Source organism: Suncus etruscus, chromosome 10 (genome assembly GCF_024139225.1).
Source record: "Suncus etruscus isolate mSunEtr1 chromosome 10, mSunEtr1.pri.cur, whole genome shotgun sequence".
Classification (NCBI taxonomy): Eukaryota; Metazoa; Chordata; class Mammalia; order Eulipotyphla; family Soricidae; genus Suncus; species Suncus etruscus.
Window position 1 is genome coordinate 52,289,569 of NC_064857.1, and position 20,342 is coordinate 52,309,910.

Here is a 20,342-nt window from a genome sequence, read left to right on the forward strand (position 1 = left end):
GCACAGGGCAGGGACTGTGCCATGGACACCTGGAGCCTGGAAATCGAGGCTGGACAGAGACCCCAAGTCCAGCTGGAACCAGTACTTCTCATGTCCGAGTCCCGGTGCTGCTGCTGGGGCTTCTAGCTAGGAGAGCGGCTGGGCTCAGGGCCTCTGAGTCCTTCCCCCTGTATTTCGTCAGCTGATGCCAGCCAGCCCCAGGGAACTCTCAGAACCCCAAGGAGTGGGCGTACTTGAGCGGCTAGTGCCCCAGAGCTTCCCAGCAGTGCCTGCAAACTCAGGTCAGTTTCTCCCCGCACAAGGAGGAACAGCAGGACTCCATGGGGTCCTTGGGGAGGAGGAAGCTGGAGCTTGGAGGTCACGGGGTACAGCATGATCTCGGGATCCCCTTAACTTCCCACCAGCAAAGAAGCCGGGCAGCAGAGGTTTTGTGTCTCATGAGACAGGCTCTGTGGGTGTGGAGGAGACAGATAAGGGGCAGATGGTCCATTTCTGTACACAAGCATCCCAAAGGCACCTGTCATGGAGGTGTTCCCCATCCCTGTCCTTCATTCCTTCTGGATGAAGAGGAACCAGCATCTCCCACCTCCCTCATGGCAGGGGCTTTGCCATCTGGAGCCAGACCCCCCCTCCTACTATGCTGGATTCCTGGTCACACCCCTGAAACTGGGTGGCAGGAGGGATCTACTTTCCTGCACCCATAAATTCCTAACTCGTGACCCATGCCTCTTGGGGATACATCCCTATGCCAGAAAATAGCTCTTAAGCATTTACTTCTTAACAAGAGAAGTTAGAAGTCCTCCAAAGCCCTCCCATGCTCTGAGAAGGGGGGGTGCATTCAGCCTCATCCCGAACCCCAGTTTTATCCTGTGCCCTCTCTCTCAATGCTCCCACGAGTCCCCAGAGCTCCATCCCCATCAAGTATCTGAACCTTCCGGGGGTCTCAGGTTCTAGAATGGTACCCCAAGTCTGCAACCAGGGACTCGAAGTTCACAGTTAGGTCCCAAACACCTTGCCAATCCACAAACCTGGGCTGTGGGTTCTTTCCACAGCCAAACCAAAGGGAGCCTCTGCTCTGCTCTGTCCTTTCCTTTTCTTCTCTCCTGTCCCTCCCTTCCTTTCCCCTCCCTGCCCCTGCCCTAGCCCTTCCCTCTTTCCCCCTAGCCCTTCCCTTCCCATCCCACCCATCCCTGCCCCCCATCCCCAGGTCATGCCCCTATCTGCCCTCCCTGCCCAAACCCTACCCCTTTCTATTTTCTCCCTTCCCTCCCCTGGCGGCCCTCCCATCCCCTCTTCCTCCCCTGGACCAGTTCCTTCTCTTCCCTTCCTTCCCCTCTCCTACCCTCCCTAGCCTGCCCCTGGCCTGCTCTGGCCTTCAGCTTACTGTATTGCCAGGGATGGGCCTGGGGCGAATCTGCCCCTCTGCCAACTAGGAAGGAAACTTCCTTGGCCTCTCCCAGCCCCACCCCTTTGATGGTCCCCCTCAGTCCCCAGCTTGACCCCCACACTTCTCTTTGGAGCCCTGGGTTGGTGTATGAATCAGCCTCCCCCAAGAGGGCTGGGGTCTCCTTCATTGAACCTGGAAAACCCACTGAGCCCCACTAGGAGCTGAGACGGAGAATAGCCTATGGCCACCTGTGGCTCTGCTGCCCCTTCCATCCCACCACTGCCCACCAAGCTTCCCCCCACTTGCCACTTGCCTTGCTCTTGCCCTGGCCACTCCCATGGGCATGCGGACCTGCTACCCGAGCCTTTTGACATTCGCTCATGTTGCACAGAGCGACATCCTGAAACCCAAGCCCTGCTCATGAATAACTCATGAATAACTTGCCCCCAGAGGAGCTTCTTTCGCCCCCACCCGCACCCCGGAGGCTCCACAAGTTCCACTCTGGGAGTCGGGCTCCTCCAGCTGCCAGGACCCCCAAGCCACCTGCTGGAGCCATGGAGCCACAGGCCGAGGGGCCAACGCAGACTTTCAGCTATGTGGTCCAGGCACCAGGTGGCGATGACACGGACGTCATGAATGTGAAGGTGAAGATCGACACACGCTGGGTTTTCAGGGACGCAGACGAGAGTGACGAAGAGGAGGCCCCGGGCTGTGCCGGCAGGGAGGCTGCCCACCCTGGCCTGCTCAGCAAACCCCACGATCGCTCAGAGCAGACACTGCTGGCGCTGGTGGACACGTCCGAGAGGTCACAGTCAGGACTAAGGAGCAGGTAAATGCTGGGGACCCTTCCCTATGTGCTGGCTGGCCCCGGGTGCCAGAGTGGCTGTAGCTTGCTGCGCTGATAGGACATCTTACAGCCCAGGATAGGGACCCCTCACCCCCTTCCACGCCTGCCTACTCTCAGCTCCTACTCTTTCCTGTCCTCTGCCTCAATTTTCATGTCTGCAATGCAGATTCCCAGGCCCATTCAGGACTGGCTGGTGGGAGGAGCTTTCTCCACAGAGAACATATCTTGGCCTCCCATCACCATCTCTAGTGTGGTCCTGGGCCTGGCTGGTGGCGCCCCCTTTCTTCCGTCACGGTTCTGTGTGTTCGTCATGCTTTTTTTGTTTGTTTGGTTTTTCTTTTGGTTTTGGGTCCTGGCAGCTCCTAGCTTAGAGCTCCTGGCTCTACGCTCAGAAATCGCTCCTGGCAGGCTCAGGGGATCATATGGGATGCCGGGTCTCGAACCACCGACCTCTGCATGCAAGGCAAATGCCTCACCTCCATGCTATCTCTCCGGCCCCTCGTTGTGTTTTTTATGTTTTTATTTTGTTTGTTTTTTTTTTTGGTTTTTGGGGTCCACACCCGTTTGATGCTCAGGGGTTACTCCTGCTTAAGCACTCAGAAATTGCCCCTGGCTTGGGGGGACCATATGGGACGCCGGGGGATCGAACTGTGGTTCATCCTTGGCTAGCGCTTACAAGGCAGACACCTTTCCTCTAGCGCCACCTCACCGGCCCCTCGTCATGTTTTTTTATCACTGTACTATGCGTGAACATCCCCTCTTGGCCTCGCCCATCCTGTGGTTCTGGCAAATGCGTGTTGCATGGATGTAGCCACTGTTGCCATGTCAGGCTCACTTCACTGCTCCAAATGTTTCCCCACACTCAGCCCTGTGCCGTCTGCCCCTGCCACAGGCCCTGGTGGCTGTGGGGTTTCGGGGTGTGTGGTGGGGCGGGGCCCCAGAGTCAGCCAGAGTCAGCAACCACCTTCTTTGGGACAGATTCTCCATGTCCTTCTCACCTTGGCTTTGGTGCTGCGGCAGGCTCTTCCATAACCTTAGCCCTGCTCATCCTGCAGTGTCATCATATGGTCAGGTCCTATGGCACCTACAGGAACATGCTGCTTGGCCAGGCCATAGCCAGTCTGACAGAGTGGCGAGGCACTGAGTGTCTGGGCTTTGTCTGGAACTACCATTTTACTATATTTTCCTTTACTTTAATTAAAACAGGTCCTTGAATATGTACTTACATGTCATTTATCCCTCTTTGTAAAGCTTCTCTTACGATGACATGCATGTCAGCATTTACTTTGTAACTTATGTGATTGTAATTTATGACATATGTCCAGCACCCAAATGTCACTCTATTCAACGTCCATCCATGTGTGTATTCATCTGCCTATTCATCAACCTACGCTCTGTCTATCCATCCACCAGATATGTATCCATCTGTCTATACTTTATCTCTCACTTTAATCCATTCATCCACCATCCTTCCATCTAACCTGCCCCTCCATCTTTCCACACACACACATACATACAGACAGACATATAAACACACACACACATTTATTCTGCAGCCTGCATCCATCATCCACAGTTGTTATAACAAAGAAACACAGAGCAGCTTCTGCCCTCCCCCAGCAGTGCTGGGTCTGGTGATGCCAGTGGATGCTGAGGTTCCTCTTGAGACTCCTCATCTCAGGTATAGCCAACCTCTTCCTTCCTGTCCTTGTCTGCTCATCCTCAGTGTGCCTCTGTCCCAGGGATACCTGTGCATGGCATTTGGGCCAGACCTGAGGACTGTCCCCTCTACCAAACCTGCTTCAAATTCAGGCCCTGTTCCAGGTGTGGAGGGAAGGGCTCCCATAGGTGACTAGGGGCTGAGGGGATGCAATTTATTCCATCCTGTACAACCGGAACATACAACCGAAACAGCTGGGGAAGTCAGGGGCCCAGGCTATACGCCTGCAGTGTAACCTATATTTGGTGGTGATTGAAGTCTCCAGTGTAGACCAATGAGCACCGAGCTCCTGTCAAAGGAGATATCATGTTGTCTCTTTCCCAAGAAAGGAAACTGAGGCTGAGGACATTGAATCTCTTATCTGAGGTTTTCCCAGTGAGAGGGGCAGGGGGAATCTGCAGATATGAAGAGAAACCAAAGATATTCCACAGCAGCTTCTGTCCAGGAGGGCAGAGGGGAAGGTCTCATCTTCATCTTCCAACCTTCTTGCTTCCCACCCTCCGTCCTTACACACTTGTTCTCCAAACCAGCCCTTGCTGTATGTTCATTTTTCATAGAATTTCACCAAGAATAGGAGCCCCTGTGGTTGAGCTCACGGGGTGCCAGGCTCCCCTCCCAGTATGGACAGTCAACACCCTCATCCTCAGCTCTCACAGCTATAGGGATCTCATCCTGAAACATCTTCATCTCCTCACTTGGCTTCTCTGGGCTCACCCAGTGAGCTCATAGGAGGGAGCTGAGATGTTCCGCTGTCCACCCCTGTTCGAGTCTCTCAGCCTCTGGTCCTCTTTATCATCCTTCCTGGCTTGTATTTTGTTTGTTTATTTGTTGTTTTTGAGCCACACCCAGCAGTGCGCAGGGGTTACTCCTGGCTGTGAAATCAGTAACTACTCCTAGACTCGGTGGACCCTTTGAGATGCTGGCAACTGAATCTTCCACCTGCAAGACAAATGCCCTCTCTGCTTTGTTATTACTCTGCCACCCCCCAAAAGCTATGGCTTGTATTTTTTTTGTTTTTGTTTTTTGGGCCACACCCGGCGGTGCTCAGGGGTTACTCCTGGCTGTCTGCTCAGAAATAGCTCTTGGCAGGCACGGGGGACCAAATGGGACACCGGGATTCGAACCAATCACCTTTGGTCCTGGATCGGCTGCTTGCAAGGCAAACGCCGCTGTGCTATCTCTCCGGGCCCATGGCTTGTATTTTTTAACTCAGCCAGTAGGCAAACAGGGCGCTCCACTGGCTGTCTAGTCTTGAGAGTTCTTCCCTTTCCTGCGGTGATCAAGGCAAAATGTGCTGACTTGTCCCATTCCGCACTGCAATTTGGTTTGCTCTCTGAGCTCTGTGGGACCAAATGTGCGCCAGGCTCAGGGCTGGATGTGTCAGAACTGGCGTCCTGAGCTGAGTGTCCCATCTCCAAGTTGGTGCTGGGTGAAAGCATTGTGAAGTGGATGCTGTGTCCAGAGTGTCCACTCAGGCGTTGCAGGGTTCAGTTCACCCCACTGCAGGACTAGTGGCTCCCTAGTCCCCTTTCAGGGCCGGCAGTGTGGCGTCCAGTCTCAGCCTCCCTGCTCTCTTCACTTCAGTATCCAGCAGTCCCAGAAAATGGGGCCACTGGAAAGGAAGTTGATTATGATGTGCTGGGGGAGTATGAACTCACTCCATCTCTCACCTTTCAGACTCTTCCAGACCTTTGGAACTAGAGCAGGAAAGGGTTTCGAAATAGGTCTTATGACAGCAATGTATAGTTTCCTTTAGCTTTTTCCTTTAATCTACCCAAGGACTCTCAAAGCAAGGAATAGCTTCTATATCACAGACGGGCACAGTGAGGGTGAACAGGTGAGCTAGTTCCCACAGAACCTAAGACCGGGGAGTGGTGAGCCAGGCATCCATCTGCCCTAGGTGCCTGGCTGGGCTTTGGGGTTGGAGAAAGCAGATGCAGAGATGGCTTAGCGGAAAGTTCCTGTGCTCCGAGGTGTTTTCTCCTAGATGTGAGGAGACACTTGAAGGGGCCTGGAATCAGGCCCAGACAGGAAACGGGTGGCAGGATGCTTCTCCTCTCCAGGTGCCCAGAGGTCCAGCCTTCCCCTGCCTGCCTCCTTCATTCCCCTCTGCAGAACTGGAACTAGGCATTCCTGCTGGTTCAAACGTTGCTTTGTGACCCCACTATTCCCCCCAGGATGACCATCTAGCTGTGCATGGTAAGCACATGCAGAGCAAACTGTTATTTTAACTGCAGAAATTTCCCCTCCTCTGGATATCAGTAGTTTCCATGGATCAGATTTGCGAGAATGTCATTCCAATGGGAGGCCATGGGGCCTAGTTACAATAGAAAAGTATGTGGTGGTCTGTAATGTAGAAGTTGTGACCTTGGCTGCTTCCTGGTGTGTGACCTAGACGAACTGTGGGCATGAGGCTCTGCTGGGACAGCACAAAGGCACAGATGCACAAACGCATAGACTCACAAGGTCGCACAGGTGTAAAGAGGCAAATGCACTGAGGCTGCTTAGTTCTCGTTGCCCAGGCCTGGACTTCTCTTATTTGGCATCACCTGGATGGAACATTACAGGGTCAGTGGGGAGAACACAGCTAGGACCTTGATGCCTGGCCTGGACTTATTCAATAGTGGCCTTTGCAACATCTCAGATGGCCTTCAGAATGGGAATGCTCTACAAGCATGCTTGACAGAAAAAGCACTCTTTTATTTTGGTGGGGATGGGGTGGGTACACCTGGTGGTGCTCAGAGGTTACTCTTGGCTTTGCACTCAGATATTACTCCCGGAGAGCTCAGGAGACACTAAGGGATGCTGGGAATCGAACCCAGGTCGGCCTCATGCAAGGCAGACTCTCTACCCTCTGTGCTTTCACTCCAGCCCAGAAATTCCACTCTTTGTTGTTGTTGTTGTTGTTGTTGTTGTTGTTGTTTTTGGGCCACACCCAGCAGTACTCAGGGGTTCCTTCTGGCTCTGCATTCAGAAATTGCTCCTGGAAGGCTCGGGGGACAATATGGGGTGCCAGGAATTGAACCCAGGTCCATCCCTGGTTGACATCGTGCAAGGCAAACATGTTACCGCTGTGCTATCTTTCTGGTCCCAGAAATTCCACTCTTAAAATCTACATGCAGGCTTTACAGAAATGCCAGTCTCAAAAGTTGGTCAGTGCGATGGCCGAAGAGATCAGTCCCACAGGGGCATGCACCTCAGGCCAGGCCCTCTTTCTGAGTGAACCCTGTCCCTAGTGAAACTGTCCCGAGTACAACCCCCATCCTGAGAAGCTCCATCCTGAGTAAGCTTTATCCCAAGTGAGCCCCAAGGACACCCAGTCCTGAGACCTTCCTGCCTCCCCCCAGGATCCGGGAGCTGGAGCGGTCAGAGCGCAGACTCATGCGGGAGCTGGAGCAGACACGGGCCCGCGCCGCTCAGGAGAGGAGCCGCTTCCTGTTGGCCCAGGAGCAGCTGGACGCTCTGCGGGGAGCCCTGGCCCGCCAGGTACTCGGTTCCTTGCACTTTGCTCCTCAGTTCTCAGGGTCATCCCATTTCTATGTTGGGGTGGGAGTGGAGCATCTGCAGTTGCGCTAAGGTAGCAGCACAAGTGTGGGAGACCCCAGCTTTTGTGGGCCGAACTTTGGAGGGTTCATAACAGCCATGGTGCAGGCAGGGGGTGCTGGACCAGGGACCTCGCCGAACCATTGTTCCATTTGCTTGGCTGTAGAGTAGATGCCCTTCCACCCCTCCGTTCTGTACCCCCTTCTGCCTCTCGGGGGAGGCATGGGTTGGGGCTGGGGTGAGAACACGAATGAGACCCGGACCCGCGTGCAGGCGCATGCGTGCATACACACGCATACAGGTTGTGAGCATGTGTGCGCACATGTGTGCAGGAAATGCTGTGAACTGGACACCCGAGCTTATCCTTGCACTCAGTGTACACAGCAGGTGGGGTGCAGGGCACAGGACATTCCTAGTCAAGTTCTGGAGACCATGGGGTTTTGTGACCAGTGTCAGGGTGTGACTCCCAGCTGTGTGGGTGAAGGGTTGGTGATCAGAGACCATCAATACAAGGGGACAGGGCATGAGGTGTCCTGAGGAGGAGGCCAACCCCTCGAGCAGAGTCTGGAGCTAATTTTCTGCCATCTCCTCGCTGGTATGTGACCAGAGACTAGTGGCCACCTCTGTATCTCAGTGTCCACACTCCGCAGTGGGACCATATGATGTCCTGATGTTGCTGGGGAGGTGAGTCAGTCAAGCACTCGCAGGAGCAGGTGTTTGAATGGCAGGAGCTGCTGTGGGACCTACCAGCTATCACCCAAGTGTGCCGGAATGAGGTACAGGAGGCTAGTAGGGGCCCAGCGTCCTGTCAAAGGATAGCCCAGGCAGGGCCCTATACTGAACCCGAGAAGTTCTGTGAGGCGTCCTATGGGGGTGGTACAGGCACTGGCCACATTGGTGCTGTGATGGCCTCTGTGCTGGCCACAACCAGCCACTGGGTCCCACACTCCGTCTAGGCCCACAACCCACATGCAGAAAAGCCCAAAGCTGCCTGGGAACTAGGAAGAGGTGAAACATGCTTGCAGGGATACCTGTTCCCAGATGCTTCTGTGTGAATGTGCATGTGTGTGTGCGTGGGTGCGTGCGTGTGCATGTGTGTCAGTGTGAATGTATATGTGTACCTGTGCATGTAGGTGCTTGTGTGCACCTGTGTGAGTGTGTCAGTGTGTACATGTATGTACATACATGTAGGCACATGTGTGTGCACACACAAACAAAGGCTCCACTGCTGTGAAGTTGACATTCCTCGCAGTAGCCACCATTGCAAAGGAGGCTTTGGATAGTGCCTGGTGGTTGACGCAGCAGCGGATGAAAGGAGTCTGGTTAGGTGGGTTTGCCTTAAGGAGCCCTGGCCCAGCAAGGCTTTCTCTTGGCCTTCAGGTGCATGAAGCTCTCCTGCTTCAGGGATAGCTGGATCCAGAAGAAGTTTATGGGATGGAGGGGGGGTGGTATACCTCATTCCATCCTCCAGATGCCCACTTGGCCCGACATGTCAAAAGATCCTGTAAGTTGGAGCCTATGGATTCCTGGGAAAGGGTCAGGGCCTGAGTAATGGACACAGACATGTGTGGGGTGTACTTGCAGGGGCCCGGGCATATCTCAGCACATCTGCAGGCTCCACCTCACAGTGTCTCTTTCTTATTAGGGGCTCCTAGCAGAGTGGCCATAGAACCCCATTTCCACATGAGGAGTATGAGCTCAGGGTGACTAGGGTGCTTGGGAGCCTCCCCGAGTCTAAGCTTGCATCTCTTGACAGAAATAATCTGCAATTTGGAGCCAGTTGGGTGGAAGTGCATGAGTAAATTGTTCTACCCACCATGCATGCTTGTTGTCAGCCTAAGCTTGACTCTGTGACTGTCAATATTCCCAGGACACACTTGCACATGAGACTTAATATTTCCAGGAAGCTTTTGTACATGCTCTCAGCAATCCCAGGAGCGTTGGCACACAAGACTCAACACTTCAGAAGCATTTGTACATGGCACTCAGCGATCCCAGGAAGTATTTGTACACCAAGATAGCTCCCAACCGTAGTAGTCTGGGAGTTCAGGGAGAGGAAACCCCTTCCATCTGCTCACTCCCACCCTGAACATCAGGAGTCTCCTCCTCCTTCCTCGAGCATGGGGCGCCTCAATTCTGCCGGGGTGAGGGGCAGGGGAGCCTTCTGCTCCACCCAACAATGACCATGTGGGAAAAGAAGATGAGGTCCCAGTGGGGACACTCCGACTGTATTCTGGAGCCCACAGTGGGTCTGACCAGGGCTGGTCTCATCTTGCCAACGGAAGACAGACTGATTTGGGGGCAGGAGGGGAAGCAGGCACTCGTTCTTGGGGTGCTGAGAAACGTGGTGGTAGTAGGGACCTCAGGGGTCCCTGCCAGGCTTTCTTTTTTTTTTTTTTTTTTTTTTTTTTGTTTTTTTGGGCCACACCCATTTGACGCTCAGGGGTTACTCCTGGCTATGTGCTCAGAAATCACCCCTGGCTTGGGGAGACCATATGGGATGCCGGGGGATCGAACCGCGGTCCTTCCTTGGCTAGCGCTTGCAAGGCAGACACCTTACCTCTAGCGCCACCTTCCCGGCCCCAACCAGGCTTTCTTGAGGAATTCCTCCTGGAAATCGGAGCCAGTTGTGCCCATGAGTGCTCAGGCCCACAAGAGCCCTCCAGCCCACTGCAGTCTCCATCCATAAACAGCCGTGCAGGCTGCACAGAGTGGGTGCAGGATACCCCCCAAATACCAGAATGTATGATTCTCCTGGGGGAAAATTGACCTCCTGTGTCGTGCAAAGCCAAGTTGGGCACCCAGGCACTCGGAACAAACCCCAAACTCTCAAACCCCAAACCCGAAAAGACAGAACTAGAGCACATGGAGAGAAAGGAGCTTCCTGACTCCCCTCCACCGCCACTCTAGGTCCGGGAGCAGGAGCGCGCGCGAAGGCGGCAGCAGCGGCTGCGGGAGCTGGTGCGGGCCCAGGACGCGGTGCTGGGGCAGCAGGCGGTGGCCCTGGAGCGCGCGAGGCGGACGCATTGGCACCAGCTGCGCCTGGCGCGCGGGCAGGAGCGCCAGCTGCGGGCACAGGTCGGGCGGCTGCAGCGGGACGTGCGGCGCCTCTGTCGGGCCGCCAGCCTCCTGCTGGCCGAGCTGGATCCCCAGGGTCCCCCGAGGCCCCCGTCCTCCAGGGCCGAGCCTGGGCAGCAGGAGGAGCTGGACTTGCCCGACTTCAGCCGCCTGGGCCTTAGGGGGCCACCCCGTCGCCCCCCGAGCCTGCTGGACGAGCCGGGTCACTGCCACCCGGTAAGTGGTCACTGGGACGCACAAGGGGCCTTGCTGCATTGCCTTTCCTGAATAGCTTCTTAGAGTGATGGGTGGCTGATCCCCAAGTCGCCTCCATCCCTCCCAGGCTCCCTGACCCCTTCTTCCCTTGCCCCCCCAACCTCCACTCACCCCAGGCCGGGTAGCACCATCCTCAGTCCATCTTCTCTTCATCCTCCACTCCCTCCTGCTTTGCGCTGCCCACCGCTTGGCTCCTTACCTGGGGCATGTCCTTAGCACTCCCAAAATCCCAAATCCTCCTACTCCTCCGATCCTGGACAGTTCTCCCTTGGAATATGGGCAGTTCCTCCTTCTGCTTGTCTGTGGAGGGCCCCAGGCTGATCTGGTCTGCAAGCACTGGTCTGTAGGAAGCTGAGCACTGACGATGTATGGGGCCAGAGAATGCTGGAGAGAGAAGCTGCCCCTCCTGCTTTCCCGCTGCGATCTGGTGGGACCTGAGCTCCTGCTCTGGAAAACTGTCCTCCAGCACCAGGCAGCTCCTCAACCTCCCACCACGACCACCCTGGGAACCCCCCACACTACAGGGGCCTGGTGAGCACTGCCCACACCAGGGAGACACACTCAGACCCTCCTGGACGCTGGACCGTTTCTGTGGAAGTGGGACCTGGCATCTTCCTCACTGTTTCTCAGTGGGGCATATTGCCCCCAACCCCACCAGGTCTACACCTCATTTCTCGTCTCTTCTCCATCTGCCTTCTCTGCCAGTTGGGCCCCTTGTCCTGTGGGCCCTGCACACTTGGGTCTACCAGCTGGGAGCCTTGGCACTTTGCCAGAACCTGGGAATAAACTGTGCAGAGGTGACCGGGGATATTGTGCAGAATCCTTTGTGCTCCTCTTAGGCTGCTCTTGGCTGAAGTCACTCTGGCCCCCTCAACGCTGCTGCTGTCTCCCAGAAATATTGGATGGGCCAGGCGGGCACTCAAGGGTACTCACACCCCCTCACGTATTCCCAGAATGGCCATGTCAGCCATTTAGTGCACTATTATTGCACTAAGTCCATGGAGGCTCAGCACCCCACAACCCAGAACAGGGGTCCTTGAGGCATTTGGGTCTAGGCATGGTCCCCTGGCCCACTCCTTGAGCCCCCCACAAAGCTGTCCCTTCCTAGCCCACCTGATGCTATGGAAACTTCCTTAATTTCCCCCCTCCTATCTCCTTCACCATCAACATGCATGGAACCAGCCACCGCAGCCACCCTGACTCTGTGTGGGCCTCAGTTCCCCCAGGACTTGGGTGGGGACCTCAGCCCTTTACTTCCTGAGCCCACAGAGATTAGGGTGTGGGCAGTGCAGGCACCCCAGGACTGCATCCCTCCTTTCCTCCATTCCCTTCTTCCTTCACTTATCCTCTCCCTTCATCCCTGCTTCCTTCTTCCCTCTCTCCCTCCCTCCTTCTCTTCATCTCTCCCTCCCTCTTTCAGGTTGCAGTTGGGGCCACAGATACTGTAATTCTATTTCCGAGTCAGCCACCTGCTTCAGAGGTCCTGGGCTCAGGAATTTAGGGGCATCCAGAGCCCAAGGGGCAGCTTTGCAAGTTGATGAGTTTGCAGCTCAGGCCCGGGCAATGCCCCTGGCACCTTCCCACCCCACCCCTGCATCATCCCTGTTGGTCCTTACCTTGAGGGGAAGGAGGTGCTGTTCCTCCCACCCCATATTAATCACAAAGGAGCAGACATTGGCGCTCAGTCATGGTCAGGGTTAGGCAGATGCTGCTGACTGCAGGGGCAGCCTCGGTGATGGTCTCTGGACTGGCACTGTTATTCACAGAGGCAGCATCTTTGTCATCACCGGTGCTGGGTGCACCTGGGATCAGTGCTTGGCGTGGCCTCAACTGCCTGCCGGGGCTGCCCGAGACAAGCCCCTGGTCCACCATGTGTCCCAATGCGTCCAGCAGGCATGAGCAGGGATAAAGGTGACCAGAACCTCAGATACTTGGGGGGCACAAACAGGGAGGGGTGGAAGAGTAAGTCCCGGAATCTGGGGTCCCTCTGATGTGAGGGCTGAGGACTGGAGCTGGCAGATCCCCTCTCAGAGGTGCAGGGGGCCAGATCAGAGCCCCAGGAACCTTGAGCACTTGGAGAGGAAGTAGCACAGAAGGGAGCACTGAGGGGGACACAGAGAGGAGCTCGGAAAGGGATATGGAGGAAGCTTGAGGGGAACTCCAAGGTGAGCATGCAGGGAGCACACAAGGGCACTCAGGGGGAGCATGGAGGGGAGCTCAGAGGAAAGTTAAGGGAGCACGGAGAACACCAGATGGTGTCATGAAGGAGAGCACACAGAGGGGAGCACCAAGGGAGCACGGTTGGGAGCACTGTAGGGAGTATGGATTTCATTGGAACAAGGAGGACCTGCTGGTCCTGGGTGCTCAGGGCCAAGGCAGCTGTGAGTTTCCTTGGAGCAGTCTGTGTGCACCAGTGCCAAGAACATCTCACTTCCTTCACTTGGCTGCCCAACTGGGTGGCTCTTTTCTTTCTCTTTTCTTTCTCTTCACTGGGTTGGCCACTGCCTCCAGAAAGTCTCCTGAGACTACAGGCCAGATCGTCCCCTCTGGGGTAGCTCCTTAGTGTCACAGCCACCTTTATGAGGGCTCCTAATTCTCCCTGGTGCCCCCTCTTTCTCACTACCTACGGATCCCTGATCCCAGTATACGCACCACTGGCCTTGGGAAATAGAAGTTCCCAACATACAGGAGTCTATCGGGATGGCAGTGGGGGAGGGACAGGGTAACAACTGGGGAAACTGAGGCAGGAGTGGGGGAGTTGGCCCCAGGAGGGAGCCGGTCTTAGGGTCCCCACCATCCTGGATCTAGCGACCCTCATGGTTAAAAGTCGAGAAACTAAGGCAAGTGGGGACAGTCACGGGCTCCAGGTTGGGAGTGATGGGCCTGCATCACGCCCCTGTGAGGGGATCCTCCTGGAAGGTGTTGGGGGGCTCTGCTGGGGTCCTAGTGAGCAGAACACATCTCAGCCTCCGTCTGCCAGGCTGGGGCGGTGGCTGTTGGCTGTCTTGATGCTGTATGTCTGAGCGAATCAGCCCCAGCCAGACATGGGCGCCCACTGACATTCGGACCGGTCTGTGACCTACCTTCAGCCTGTGGAGGGCTGGGGGCTGGGGCTGGGGAGGCTGGTGCTAATGAATCAACCCCGAGGTTCTTGTGAGCACCAGCAGGGGGGGCCCTTGGGACCCGGATTCACCGGGCTTGAGCATTAAACTGGAGGCAGTTGGCGGCCAAGTGCCAGCAAGGCTGAGCCTGTGGGTCCCCCGAGCACTGAGTTGGTAGTGAGGGGGTGGTCTCCACTCTGGGAGTGATGGGACGCTGAGATATTCTCCATGATACACACCTATACATGTACAAGCTGATATCACAGCACACACACAACATAATGTGTGCCTACATGCACCATCATACATGTGTATGCCCACACAACACATATATACATACATGTACTCACACACATGCTTACACAGAGCACACATACATGAACCCCATTCATACAGGTGCATACCACACACATACACACATGCATGCACATACCTCCACAGCATGCACAACATGCAGTGCATACACACATGGATATGCTATGCACATATGGACACACATATGTGGCATGCTCACATAGCACACCTCATGCATAGAGAATATACATGCTCTCCACATGTCCACAGTAACATATATCTAAATACATGCAAATGCACATACATCATCTATACACACATGTACACATACATGATCACACACACTCTCTGCACCTTTGTAGTAGCAACAAAGCAATGGCTCAGGACAGTGCCCGCAGCCCCCTGCTGGGCCCTGGGATTTGGGTTGCTGGGGGGCAGGGGCGAGACCCAGAGGCCAACGTGTTGGAACCTCTGTGCTGGGCAGAAAGTTGAGGGGGCCCCTCTCATCCAGTTGGCTTGCCTCCCTTGGCAGGGCTCTGGGGAGCTGCACCAAAGTCCCCCCAACTGAGGAGGTGATGGGCAGCAGGGCAGAGCATGGAGAGTAGCCAAAGCCCCTGAGTGAGCTGGGCCCCTCAGTTCTGTCCTCCCATGTCACCTGCAGGATTTCCCAGGCCACACACAGGCCAGACCCCCACCCCTGGCCCCGGAGGACCAGGCCCTCCCTGTCTGCAGGACCGTCTGCTGCGAGGGTGCCCCAGGGCCCAGAGCCTCTGCAGGTGTGTGGGCTTGGATGATTGGTACTCCCTACTCCCAAGGAGTCAGTGCTGTTTGCTCAGGTTCAGGGAGGCGGTGCTGCTCCCTTGGGACACATGGCCGAGAACATGGCCTCATGACACAGTGGCCATGGCACTTCTGGACACTGTGCAGGGGCTAAGCAGCGCCTAGGGCCAGTGTCAAAAGGGGTGTCTTGGGATCTGGGATCTCATGTGAGCCTGCTGTAGGCCTTCAAGCCCAAATGGGGTTCAGGGCTACAGGTATAGGAGTATGGGGTTTATGCATATGGGTTGTGGGTATAAGGGTACAAGGTTCGGGGGTGAAGGGTGCAGGGGTGCATGATTTAGGGGTGTGGGTGTGCGGTTTAGTGTGCTGAGTTTAGTGATGTGACATTTAGGAGTGCAGAGTTGAAGGGTGCAGTGTCATGTGTGCCCCACAGTGCTGCTGAGAGGCTGAGCTGCTGCCCCTGCTGTCCCCCTGCCTGGGAAGTCGAGGGATGCTGAGGGTCCTGACCCAGCCAGAGGCGGATCCCAGGGGACTGGGCAGGACTAGGTCAGTGAGTCCCGTCATGGGAATGGGGGGGGCAGAACTAGAGCACCGATGCTTGATCCCTGACCAGTCGTGGGCTCATTGTAGGGTGTCTCTCCCACCTGGTGCCTCTACAATAGACGAGGAGGCCTTGGATGGGAGAACAACGTCCCCTTGATGGTGACCATCGGGGAGTGTCCAGAAGTGTCTTTTTAACTCGGGGGTCCTGTGTATTCCCAGGCCTGCCTCTGGGGTACCCCCACTCCCTGCACTGTGTCAGGGCTGAGCTCCTGGAACTCCCGGCCTATAGGCAGGTGAGCTTTTCTGTGGTGGCACCATTGGGGGGGGGGGACACACATAGGTGGGAGGGTGACTCAGAATATTCTGGAAATGCTCAGGGTAGGAGGAAAAATGTTCTACACTGGGGTAGATATTGGTACCAGGCTGGCTTCTTAGGAAGCTCTAAGCATGAGGAGAAGAGGGGAGGGAAGAGAAGGGGAAGGCAGGAGAGAGGAAAAGGGGGAGGTGGAAGGAGGGAAGAGGAGAGTCGGATTAGGTCCAAGAGGGCTGGGTTGGGTCTAGTGGAGAAAGGAACTGTGTCTTTTGAGGGGGGCCACACCCAGCAGCCCTCAGGGGTTACTCTAGGTTCTGCACTCAAGACCTGGGGTCGAGGGCCCGGAGAGATAGCACAGCGGCGTTTGCCTTGCAAGCAGCCGATCCAGGACCAAAGATGGTTGGTTCGAATCCCGGTGTCCCATATGGTCCCCCGTGCCTGCCAGGAGCTATTTCTGAACAGACAGCCAGGAGTAACCCCTGAGCACCGCCGGGTGTGACCCAAAAACCAAAAAAAAAAAAAAAAAAAAAAGAACTGGGGTCGGAGTGATGCCTACAGCAGTAGGGCATTTGCCTTGCATGCAGCCAACTCTGGACAGAACCTGGTTTGACTCCCGACATCCCATATGGTCCCCCAAGCTTGCCAGGAGCAATTTCTGAGCTCAGAGCCAGGAGTAGCCCCTGAGTGCTGCCGGGTGTGGCCCAAAAACCCAAAGGTAAAACAACAACAGCAGCACAAAGAACCACTCCTGGCAGGCTCAGGGGACCCTATGGGATGTTGAGATCAAACCTGGGCTGGCCATGTGCAAGGCAAGAACCCTCCCCACTGTGCTATAAGCTTCGGCCCAAGGGGCTGTTTCTAACTCTCATCTCTCTCCATCCAGTGTCTCCCAGCCGGTGACAGCTCTTCCTTTCCTGTGTGTCTGCCCAGCTCCATTCCGCCCGTGGACCTGGCCTGGACCTCCCAGCCTGGGGTCCCTGAAGTCCCAGCCCCAGAGGCCTCCCTCTGTTTTCCTCTTGGTGAGCTGGAGGAGCTGGGAACCCACCTGGAGCCACTGCTGCCGTACCAGGAAGGCCTCCTAGAGGAGCACCGGTCCCCACAGGAACTGGACAATGGACTCCCAAGTGCTCCTGGTGGTGTCCAAGGACAAGCCAGTCCCCTGGGGTGCTTCCCAGGGCAGCCCAGTGCGACCTGGGACCTGGAATCCCGACACGCTGCACTCCCCCAGCGCCCCAAAAGAGGGCGCCAGTGTCAGGGAGACTTTTGCCGGGAGGGAGGAGTGCAGAGGATGGGGAGGAGGGAGAGGGAACGGGGTTCTGAAAGCCTGGGGTGCAGGCAAGAAGCTGAAGACATCAGTGGCAAGTTGGAGCCAATCCCAGGAAGCAGGGCGCATCTGAGCCTGGAGAAGACCTTGGGGGGCCCCAAGACCCAGCAGCACAAGGCTGGGGTTCCTAGATACCCCCACACTGGCCCCTGCCCAGGACCCTCACAGCCCCTTCCTCGGGGAGGATCCTTCATGTCAGCAGACGGCCAAGTTCACAGAGGCAGGAAGGGGACCAGGGACACTGGGGGGCTCATCACAGAAGACGGAGAGACCCCTGCGGGCACCGCTGAATCCTGGGCTCCCGAGTGCCCACTAGGAGGGCAGTGCCTGGAACAGGAGGACCCAGCACACAGGAACTGTAAGCACGATGAACTGAGCCGCATGTGCTTTGGCAATTGGCTGCTTGTGCAAGGAGCTAGTGCTGGGCGCCCAGAGCCGCATGGTGAGGGGGCCTCTGTAGCTTTATCACGGGAAGGAGGCAGGGCTGTCCCCCGGAACCCAGACTCTGAGGGCCCTGAGAACAGGGAGAGGTGCCTCCGACTGCCAAGCTGGGTCTCATTCCCAGAACCTGCTGCCACCCTTCAAGGGGCCCCTTGCAAAGCCCAGGACAGGCTCATGCCCCCCATGGCTGAGCTCACAGAGGAGATGGAAGCTCATTTTCTGCAGCCCACGAAGCATGAAGGACATGAGGGCCACATGCACACAGTTTCCACACAGATGGCCACAGAGAGCTGGATTTTGGTTCCGAAATGGTCCAGCCCCCAGGAGTGTGCTTGGTTAAGCAGGGACCTGGGGGAGGTTTGCCCAGGCCGCAAAAGAGCCCCGGAGTGGAGTTTGGGAGTTCGGCACAAAGAGAGGGAAGTCCTGGGGACCAGCCATGTCATCCTGGGCAAGGCTCCCCTGGGGGGCTTCTCTGAGCTAGGCCTGAGTCAGCCCTCCCCACCACCTGCGTCTCTGGAGAGGGCTGGGAGATGGTTCTGTGAGCTCGTTTCTGCACAGAAAACAGAGCAAAGCTCCTTCTGGCAGGACAATGTGCAGCTTCAGGGAGCTGAAGAGAAAAGTGACCCAAAAGTGCTTGCCTTGGAGGACAAGAGGGAGAGAGTTGCAGCCATGACAGACCAGGGCCCGCTGGTGGACGCCCTGTCCAGCTGCAAGAGCGACCTGGCCCAGGCTCTGCAGGCCATCTCCGACCTGGAGCACTGCAACCAGAGCAACTACCGCAAGATTTCTCAGCTGGAAGAGGACAAAGAGAGGCTGCAGAGGCGCCTGAGGAGGTTGCACCGGGCTGTGTGGGAGCGCGCCGGTTCCTGCCGAGGTGCAGCCAAGCAGGTCCGTCTGGGAAATCTTGAGCTCAAGGCACTGATCTCGGAGCTGGGGATGAGTTTCAAAGAGCTGATGCAGGACTTTGTGTTGGGGATAGAAGGCGTGATCGGGGCTGCCCAGGAGGAAAATGCACGCCTGGGACGCAGGATCCAGGGCCTGGAGAGGGAGGCAGAGGCCCAGAAGGCGCTTGGGAGCCCCGAGTTTCCTCAGGGAAGGAGTGAGACGGGGCTGGGTCTGGTGGACGCTTCAGAGAGGGGCGCATGGGCAGCAGGAGTCCACAGGCCTCTGATGGTGGACATTGGAATGGACTTAACTGGGGTGTGGCCGGACTCTCCTTCCATATGTTCGGCCGAGCCTGCCGCTCTAGCGTCCATCCGCAGGTGTGCCCAGGAGCTGAGCACCTTGCAAAGCAGTACCAATGGTGCTGGCATGGATGATGCACATTTGGAGGCGGAAGAGAAGAAAGCACCACCGCATACTGCAGACCAAGAACCAGCTCTGAGGTCCCTGAATATAGGCTCCTGGGTGAGTGGCCTCTGCAGAACTCTGGGGGTGCTGTGGGTTTACCCTGTGTCAGATGGGTACACCCTGGAACTGGGCCTTCTGTGCTGTCGCAAAGCAGACCATTTCTTGGCTCTGTGCTTAGGAATCACTCCTGGTGGGCTCAGGGGACGATATGGGATGCCAGAGATGGAACCTGGCTTGGCTGCATCCAAGACAGATGCCCCACCCCGTGGTATTATTGCTCCACACACACCACTGTTTATGAGGGTGGGAAATTTAAGTACCACATGAGTGGTACTCAGGGCTTACCTGCCTCTGTGCTTAAGTATCATACCTAGAGGGGCTTAGGGTGTCAGGGACAGATCCTGGGTGGGTCAATGCAAGGTAAGTGCCTTCTCTACTATCTCAGATCTAGTTTCCCTCTTATGGCTGAGTAACATTTCACTGAACACCTGACCTACTATGTACATGACATGTAGCATGTACATAATGTACTATGTACGTCTCCTGTGAAGAAGGGGCAGCAGTGGACCCCCCCCCCCACACACACACACCAGCTTCCCAGAAAGGCCAAGTTGTTTTGCACTCGGTGGAGTTTTCTGGAATCATCCATCTGCCCCATCTGCCGCGACGGGCCCAGCCGGTGCAGCTCAGGCCCACGCTTGCTCCGTTCCCATCCAGGAAATGAGACTCCCATTGTTGAGTGTCGCCAGGAGGAAGCTGGGTGCCCATCCCTCCTCGGAGTCCCCAACCCCTCCTCCCCTGGTGCCCACAGGAAAGGGGACGCCAAGACAGGCAGATATCTTCCAGGGTTGCAGAGTTTCTAGTGGCTGCTGGGGTGAGGACAGCAGGATCGAGGAGCAGGCCTGGGCTAACCCCAGGGGTTCCTCCTCTGTTCCTTTGGTTTCGGGAAGCCTGAGTACACTCAGGCTATGACCCTGGGCCAAACCTGTGCTGAGCTGTGGGGAAGCAGGCTGGGATCCATCCCATACCAGGCAGCCAGGCCATTCTGAGGCCCAGTAGAGGCAGGGCCAGGCCCAACTGACCCAACTAGGGCTCAGCATGGAAGATGTCCACGTGGCACTGGGGAATAATAGCGTTGCTCAGGACGGAGCTGTGTGCATGGTGCATGTCTATGCTGATGCAGACATGTGTGTGTTTGGAAAAAAAAAAAACTTGGGGCCCAGCAGCTTGTCAGGGACCTGAATCTGCTCCCACACCCCCATCCCCAAGGGCTAGCTAGACCAACCTCTTACTCCTCCCTCCCAGAAAGCTGGCTATCCCGACAGCTCACTCACTTCTCACGCCTGGCTCTGGCATCTGGGATGCA

At 56.3% G+C, this 20,342-nt stretch overlaps 1 protein-coding gene across 1 annotated transcript in view; it reads left to right on the plus strand.

Annotated features, from left to right (window-relative positions):
* Positions 1-222: 222 nt before the first annotated feature.
* Positions 223-20,342, plus strand: part of C10H4orf50 (chromosome 10 C4orf50 homolog) — a 29,265-nt gene continuing 9,145 nt past the window's right edge. The window contains exons 1-9 of the mRNA XM_049781650.1: positions 223-281; positions 1,838-2,216; positions 7,302-7,440; positions 10,408-10,791; positions 11,297-11,361; positions 14,758-14,797; positions 14,887-15,001; positions 15,768-15,841; positions 16,745-19,033. Coding sequence (XP_049637607.1) covers positions 1,942-2,216; positions 7,302-7,440; positions 10,408-10,791; positions 11,297-11,361; positions 14,758-14,797; positions 14,887-15,001; positions 15,768-15,841; positions 16,745-19,033 — 3,381 coding nt within the window. The 5' untranslated portion in view covers positions 223-281; positions 1,838-1,941. The remainder of the gene's footprint in view (positions 282-1,837; positions 2,217-7,301; positions 7,441-10,407; positions 10,792-11,296; positions 11,362-14,757; positions 14,798-14,886; positions 15,002-15,767; positions 15,842-16,744; positions 19,034-20,342) is intronic.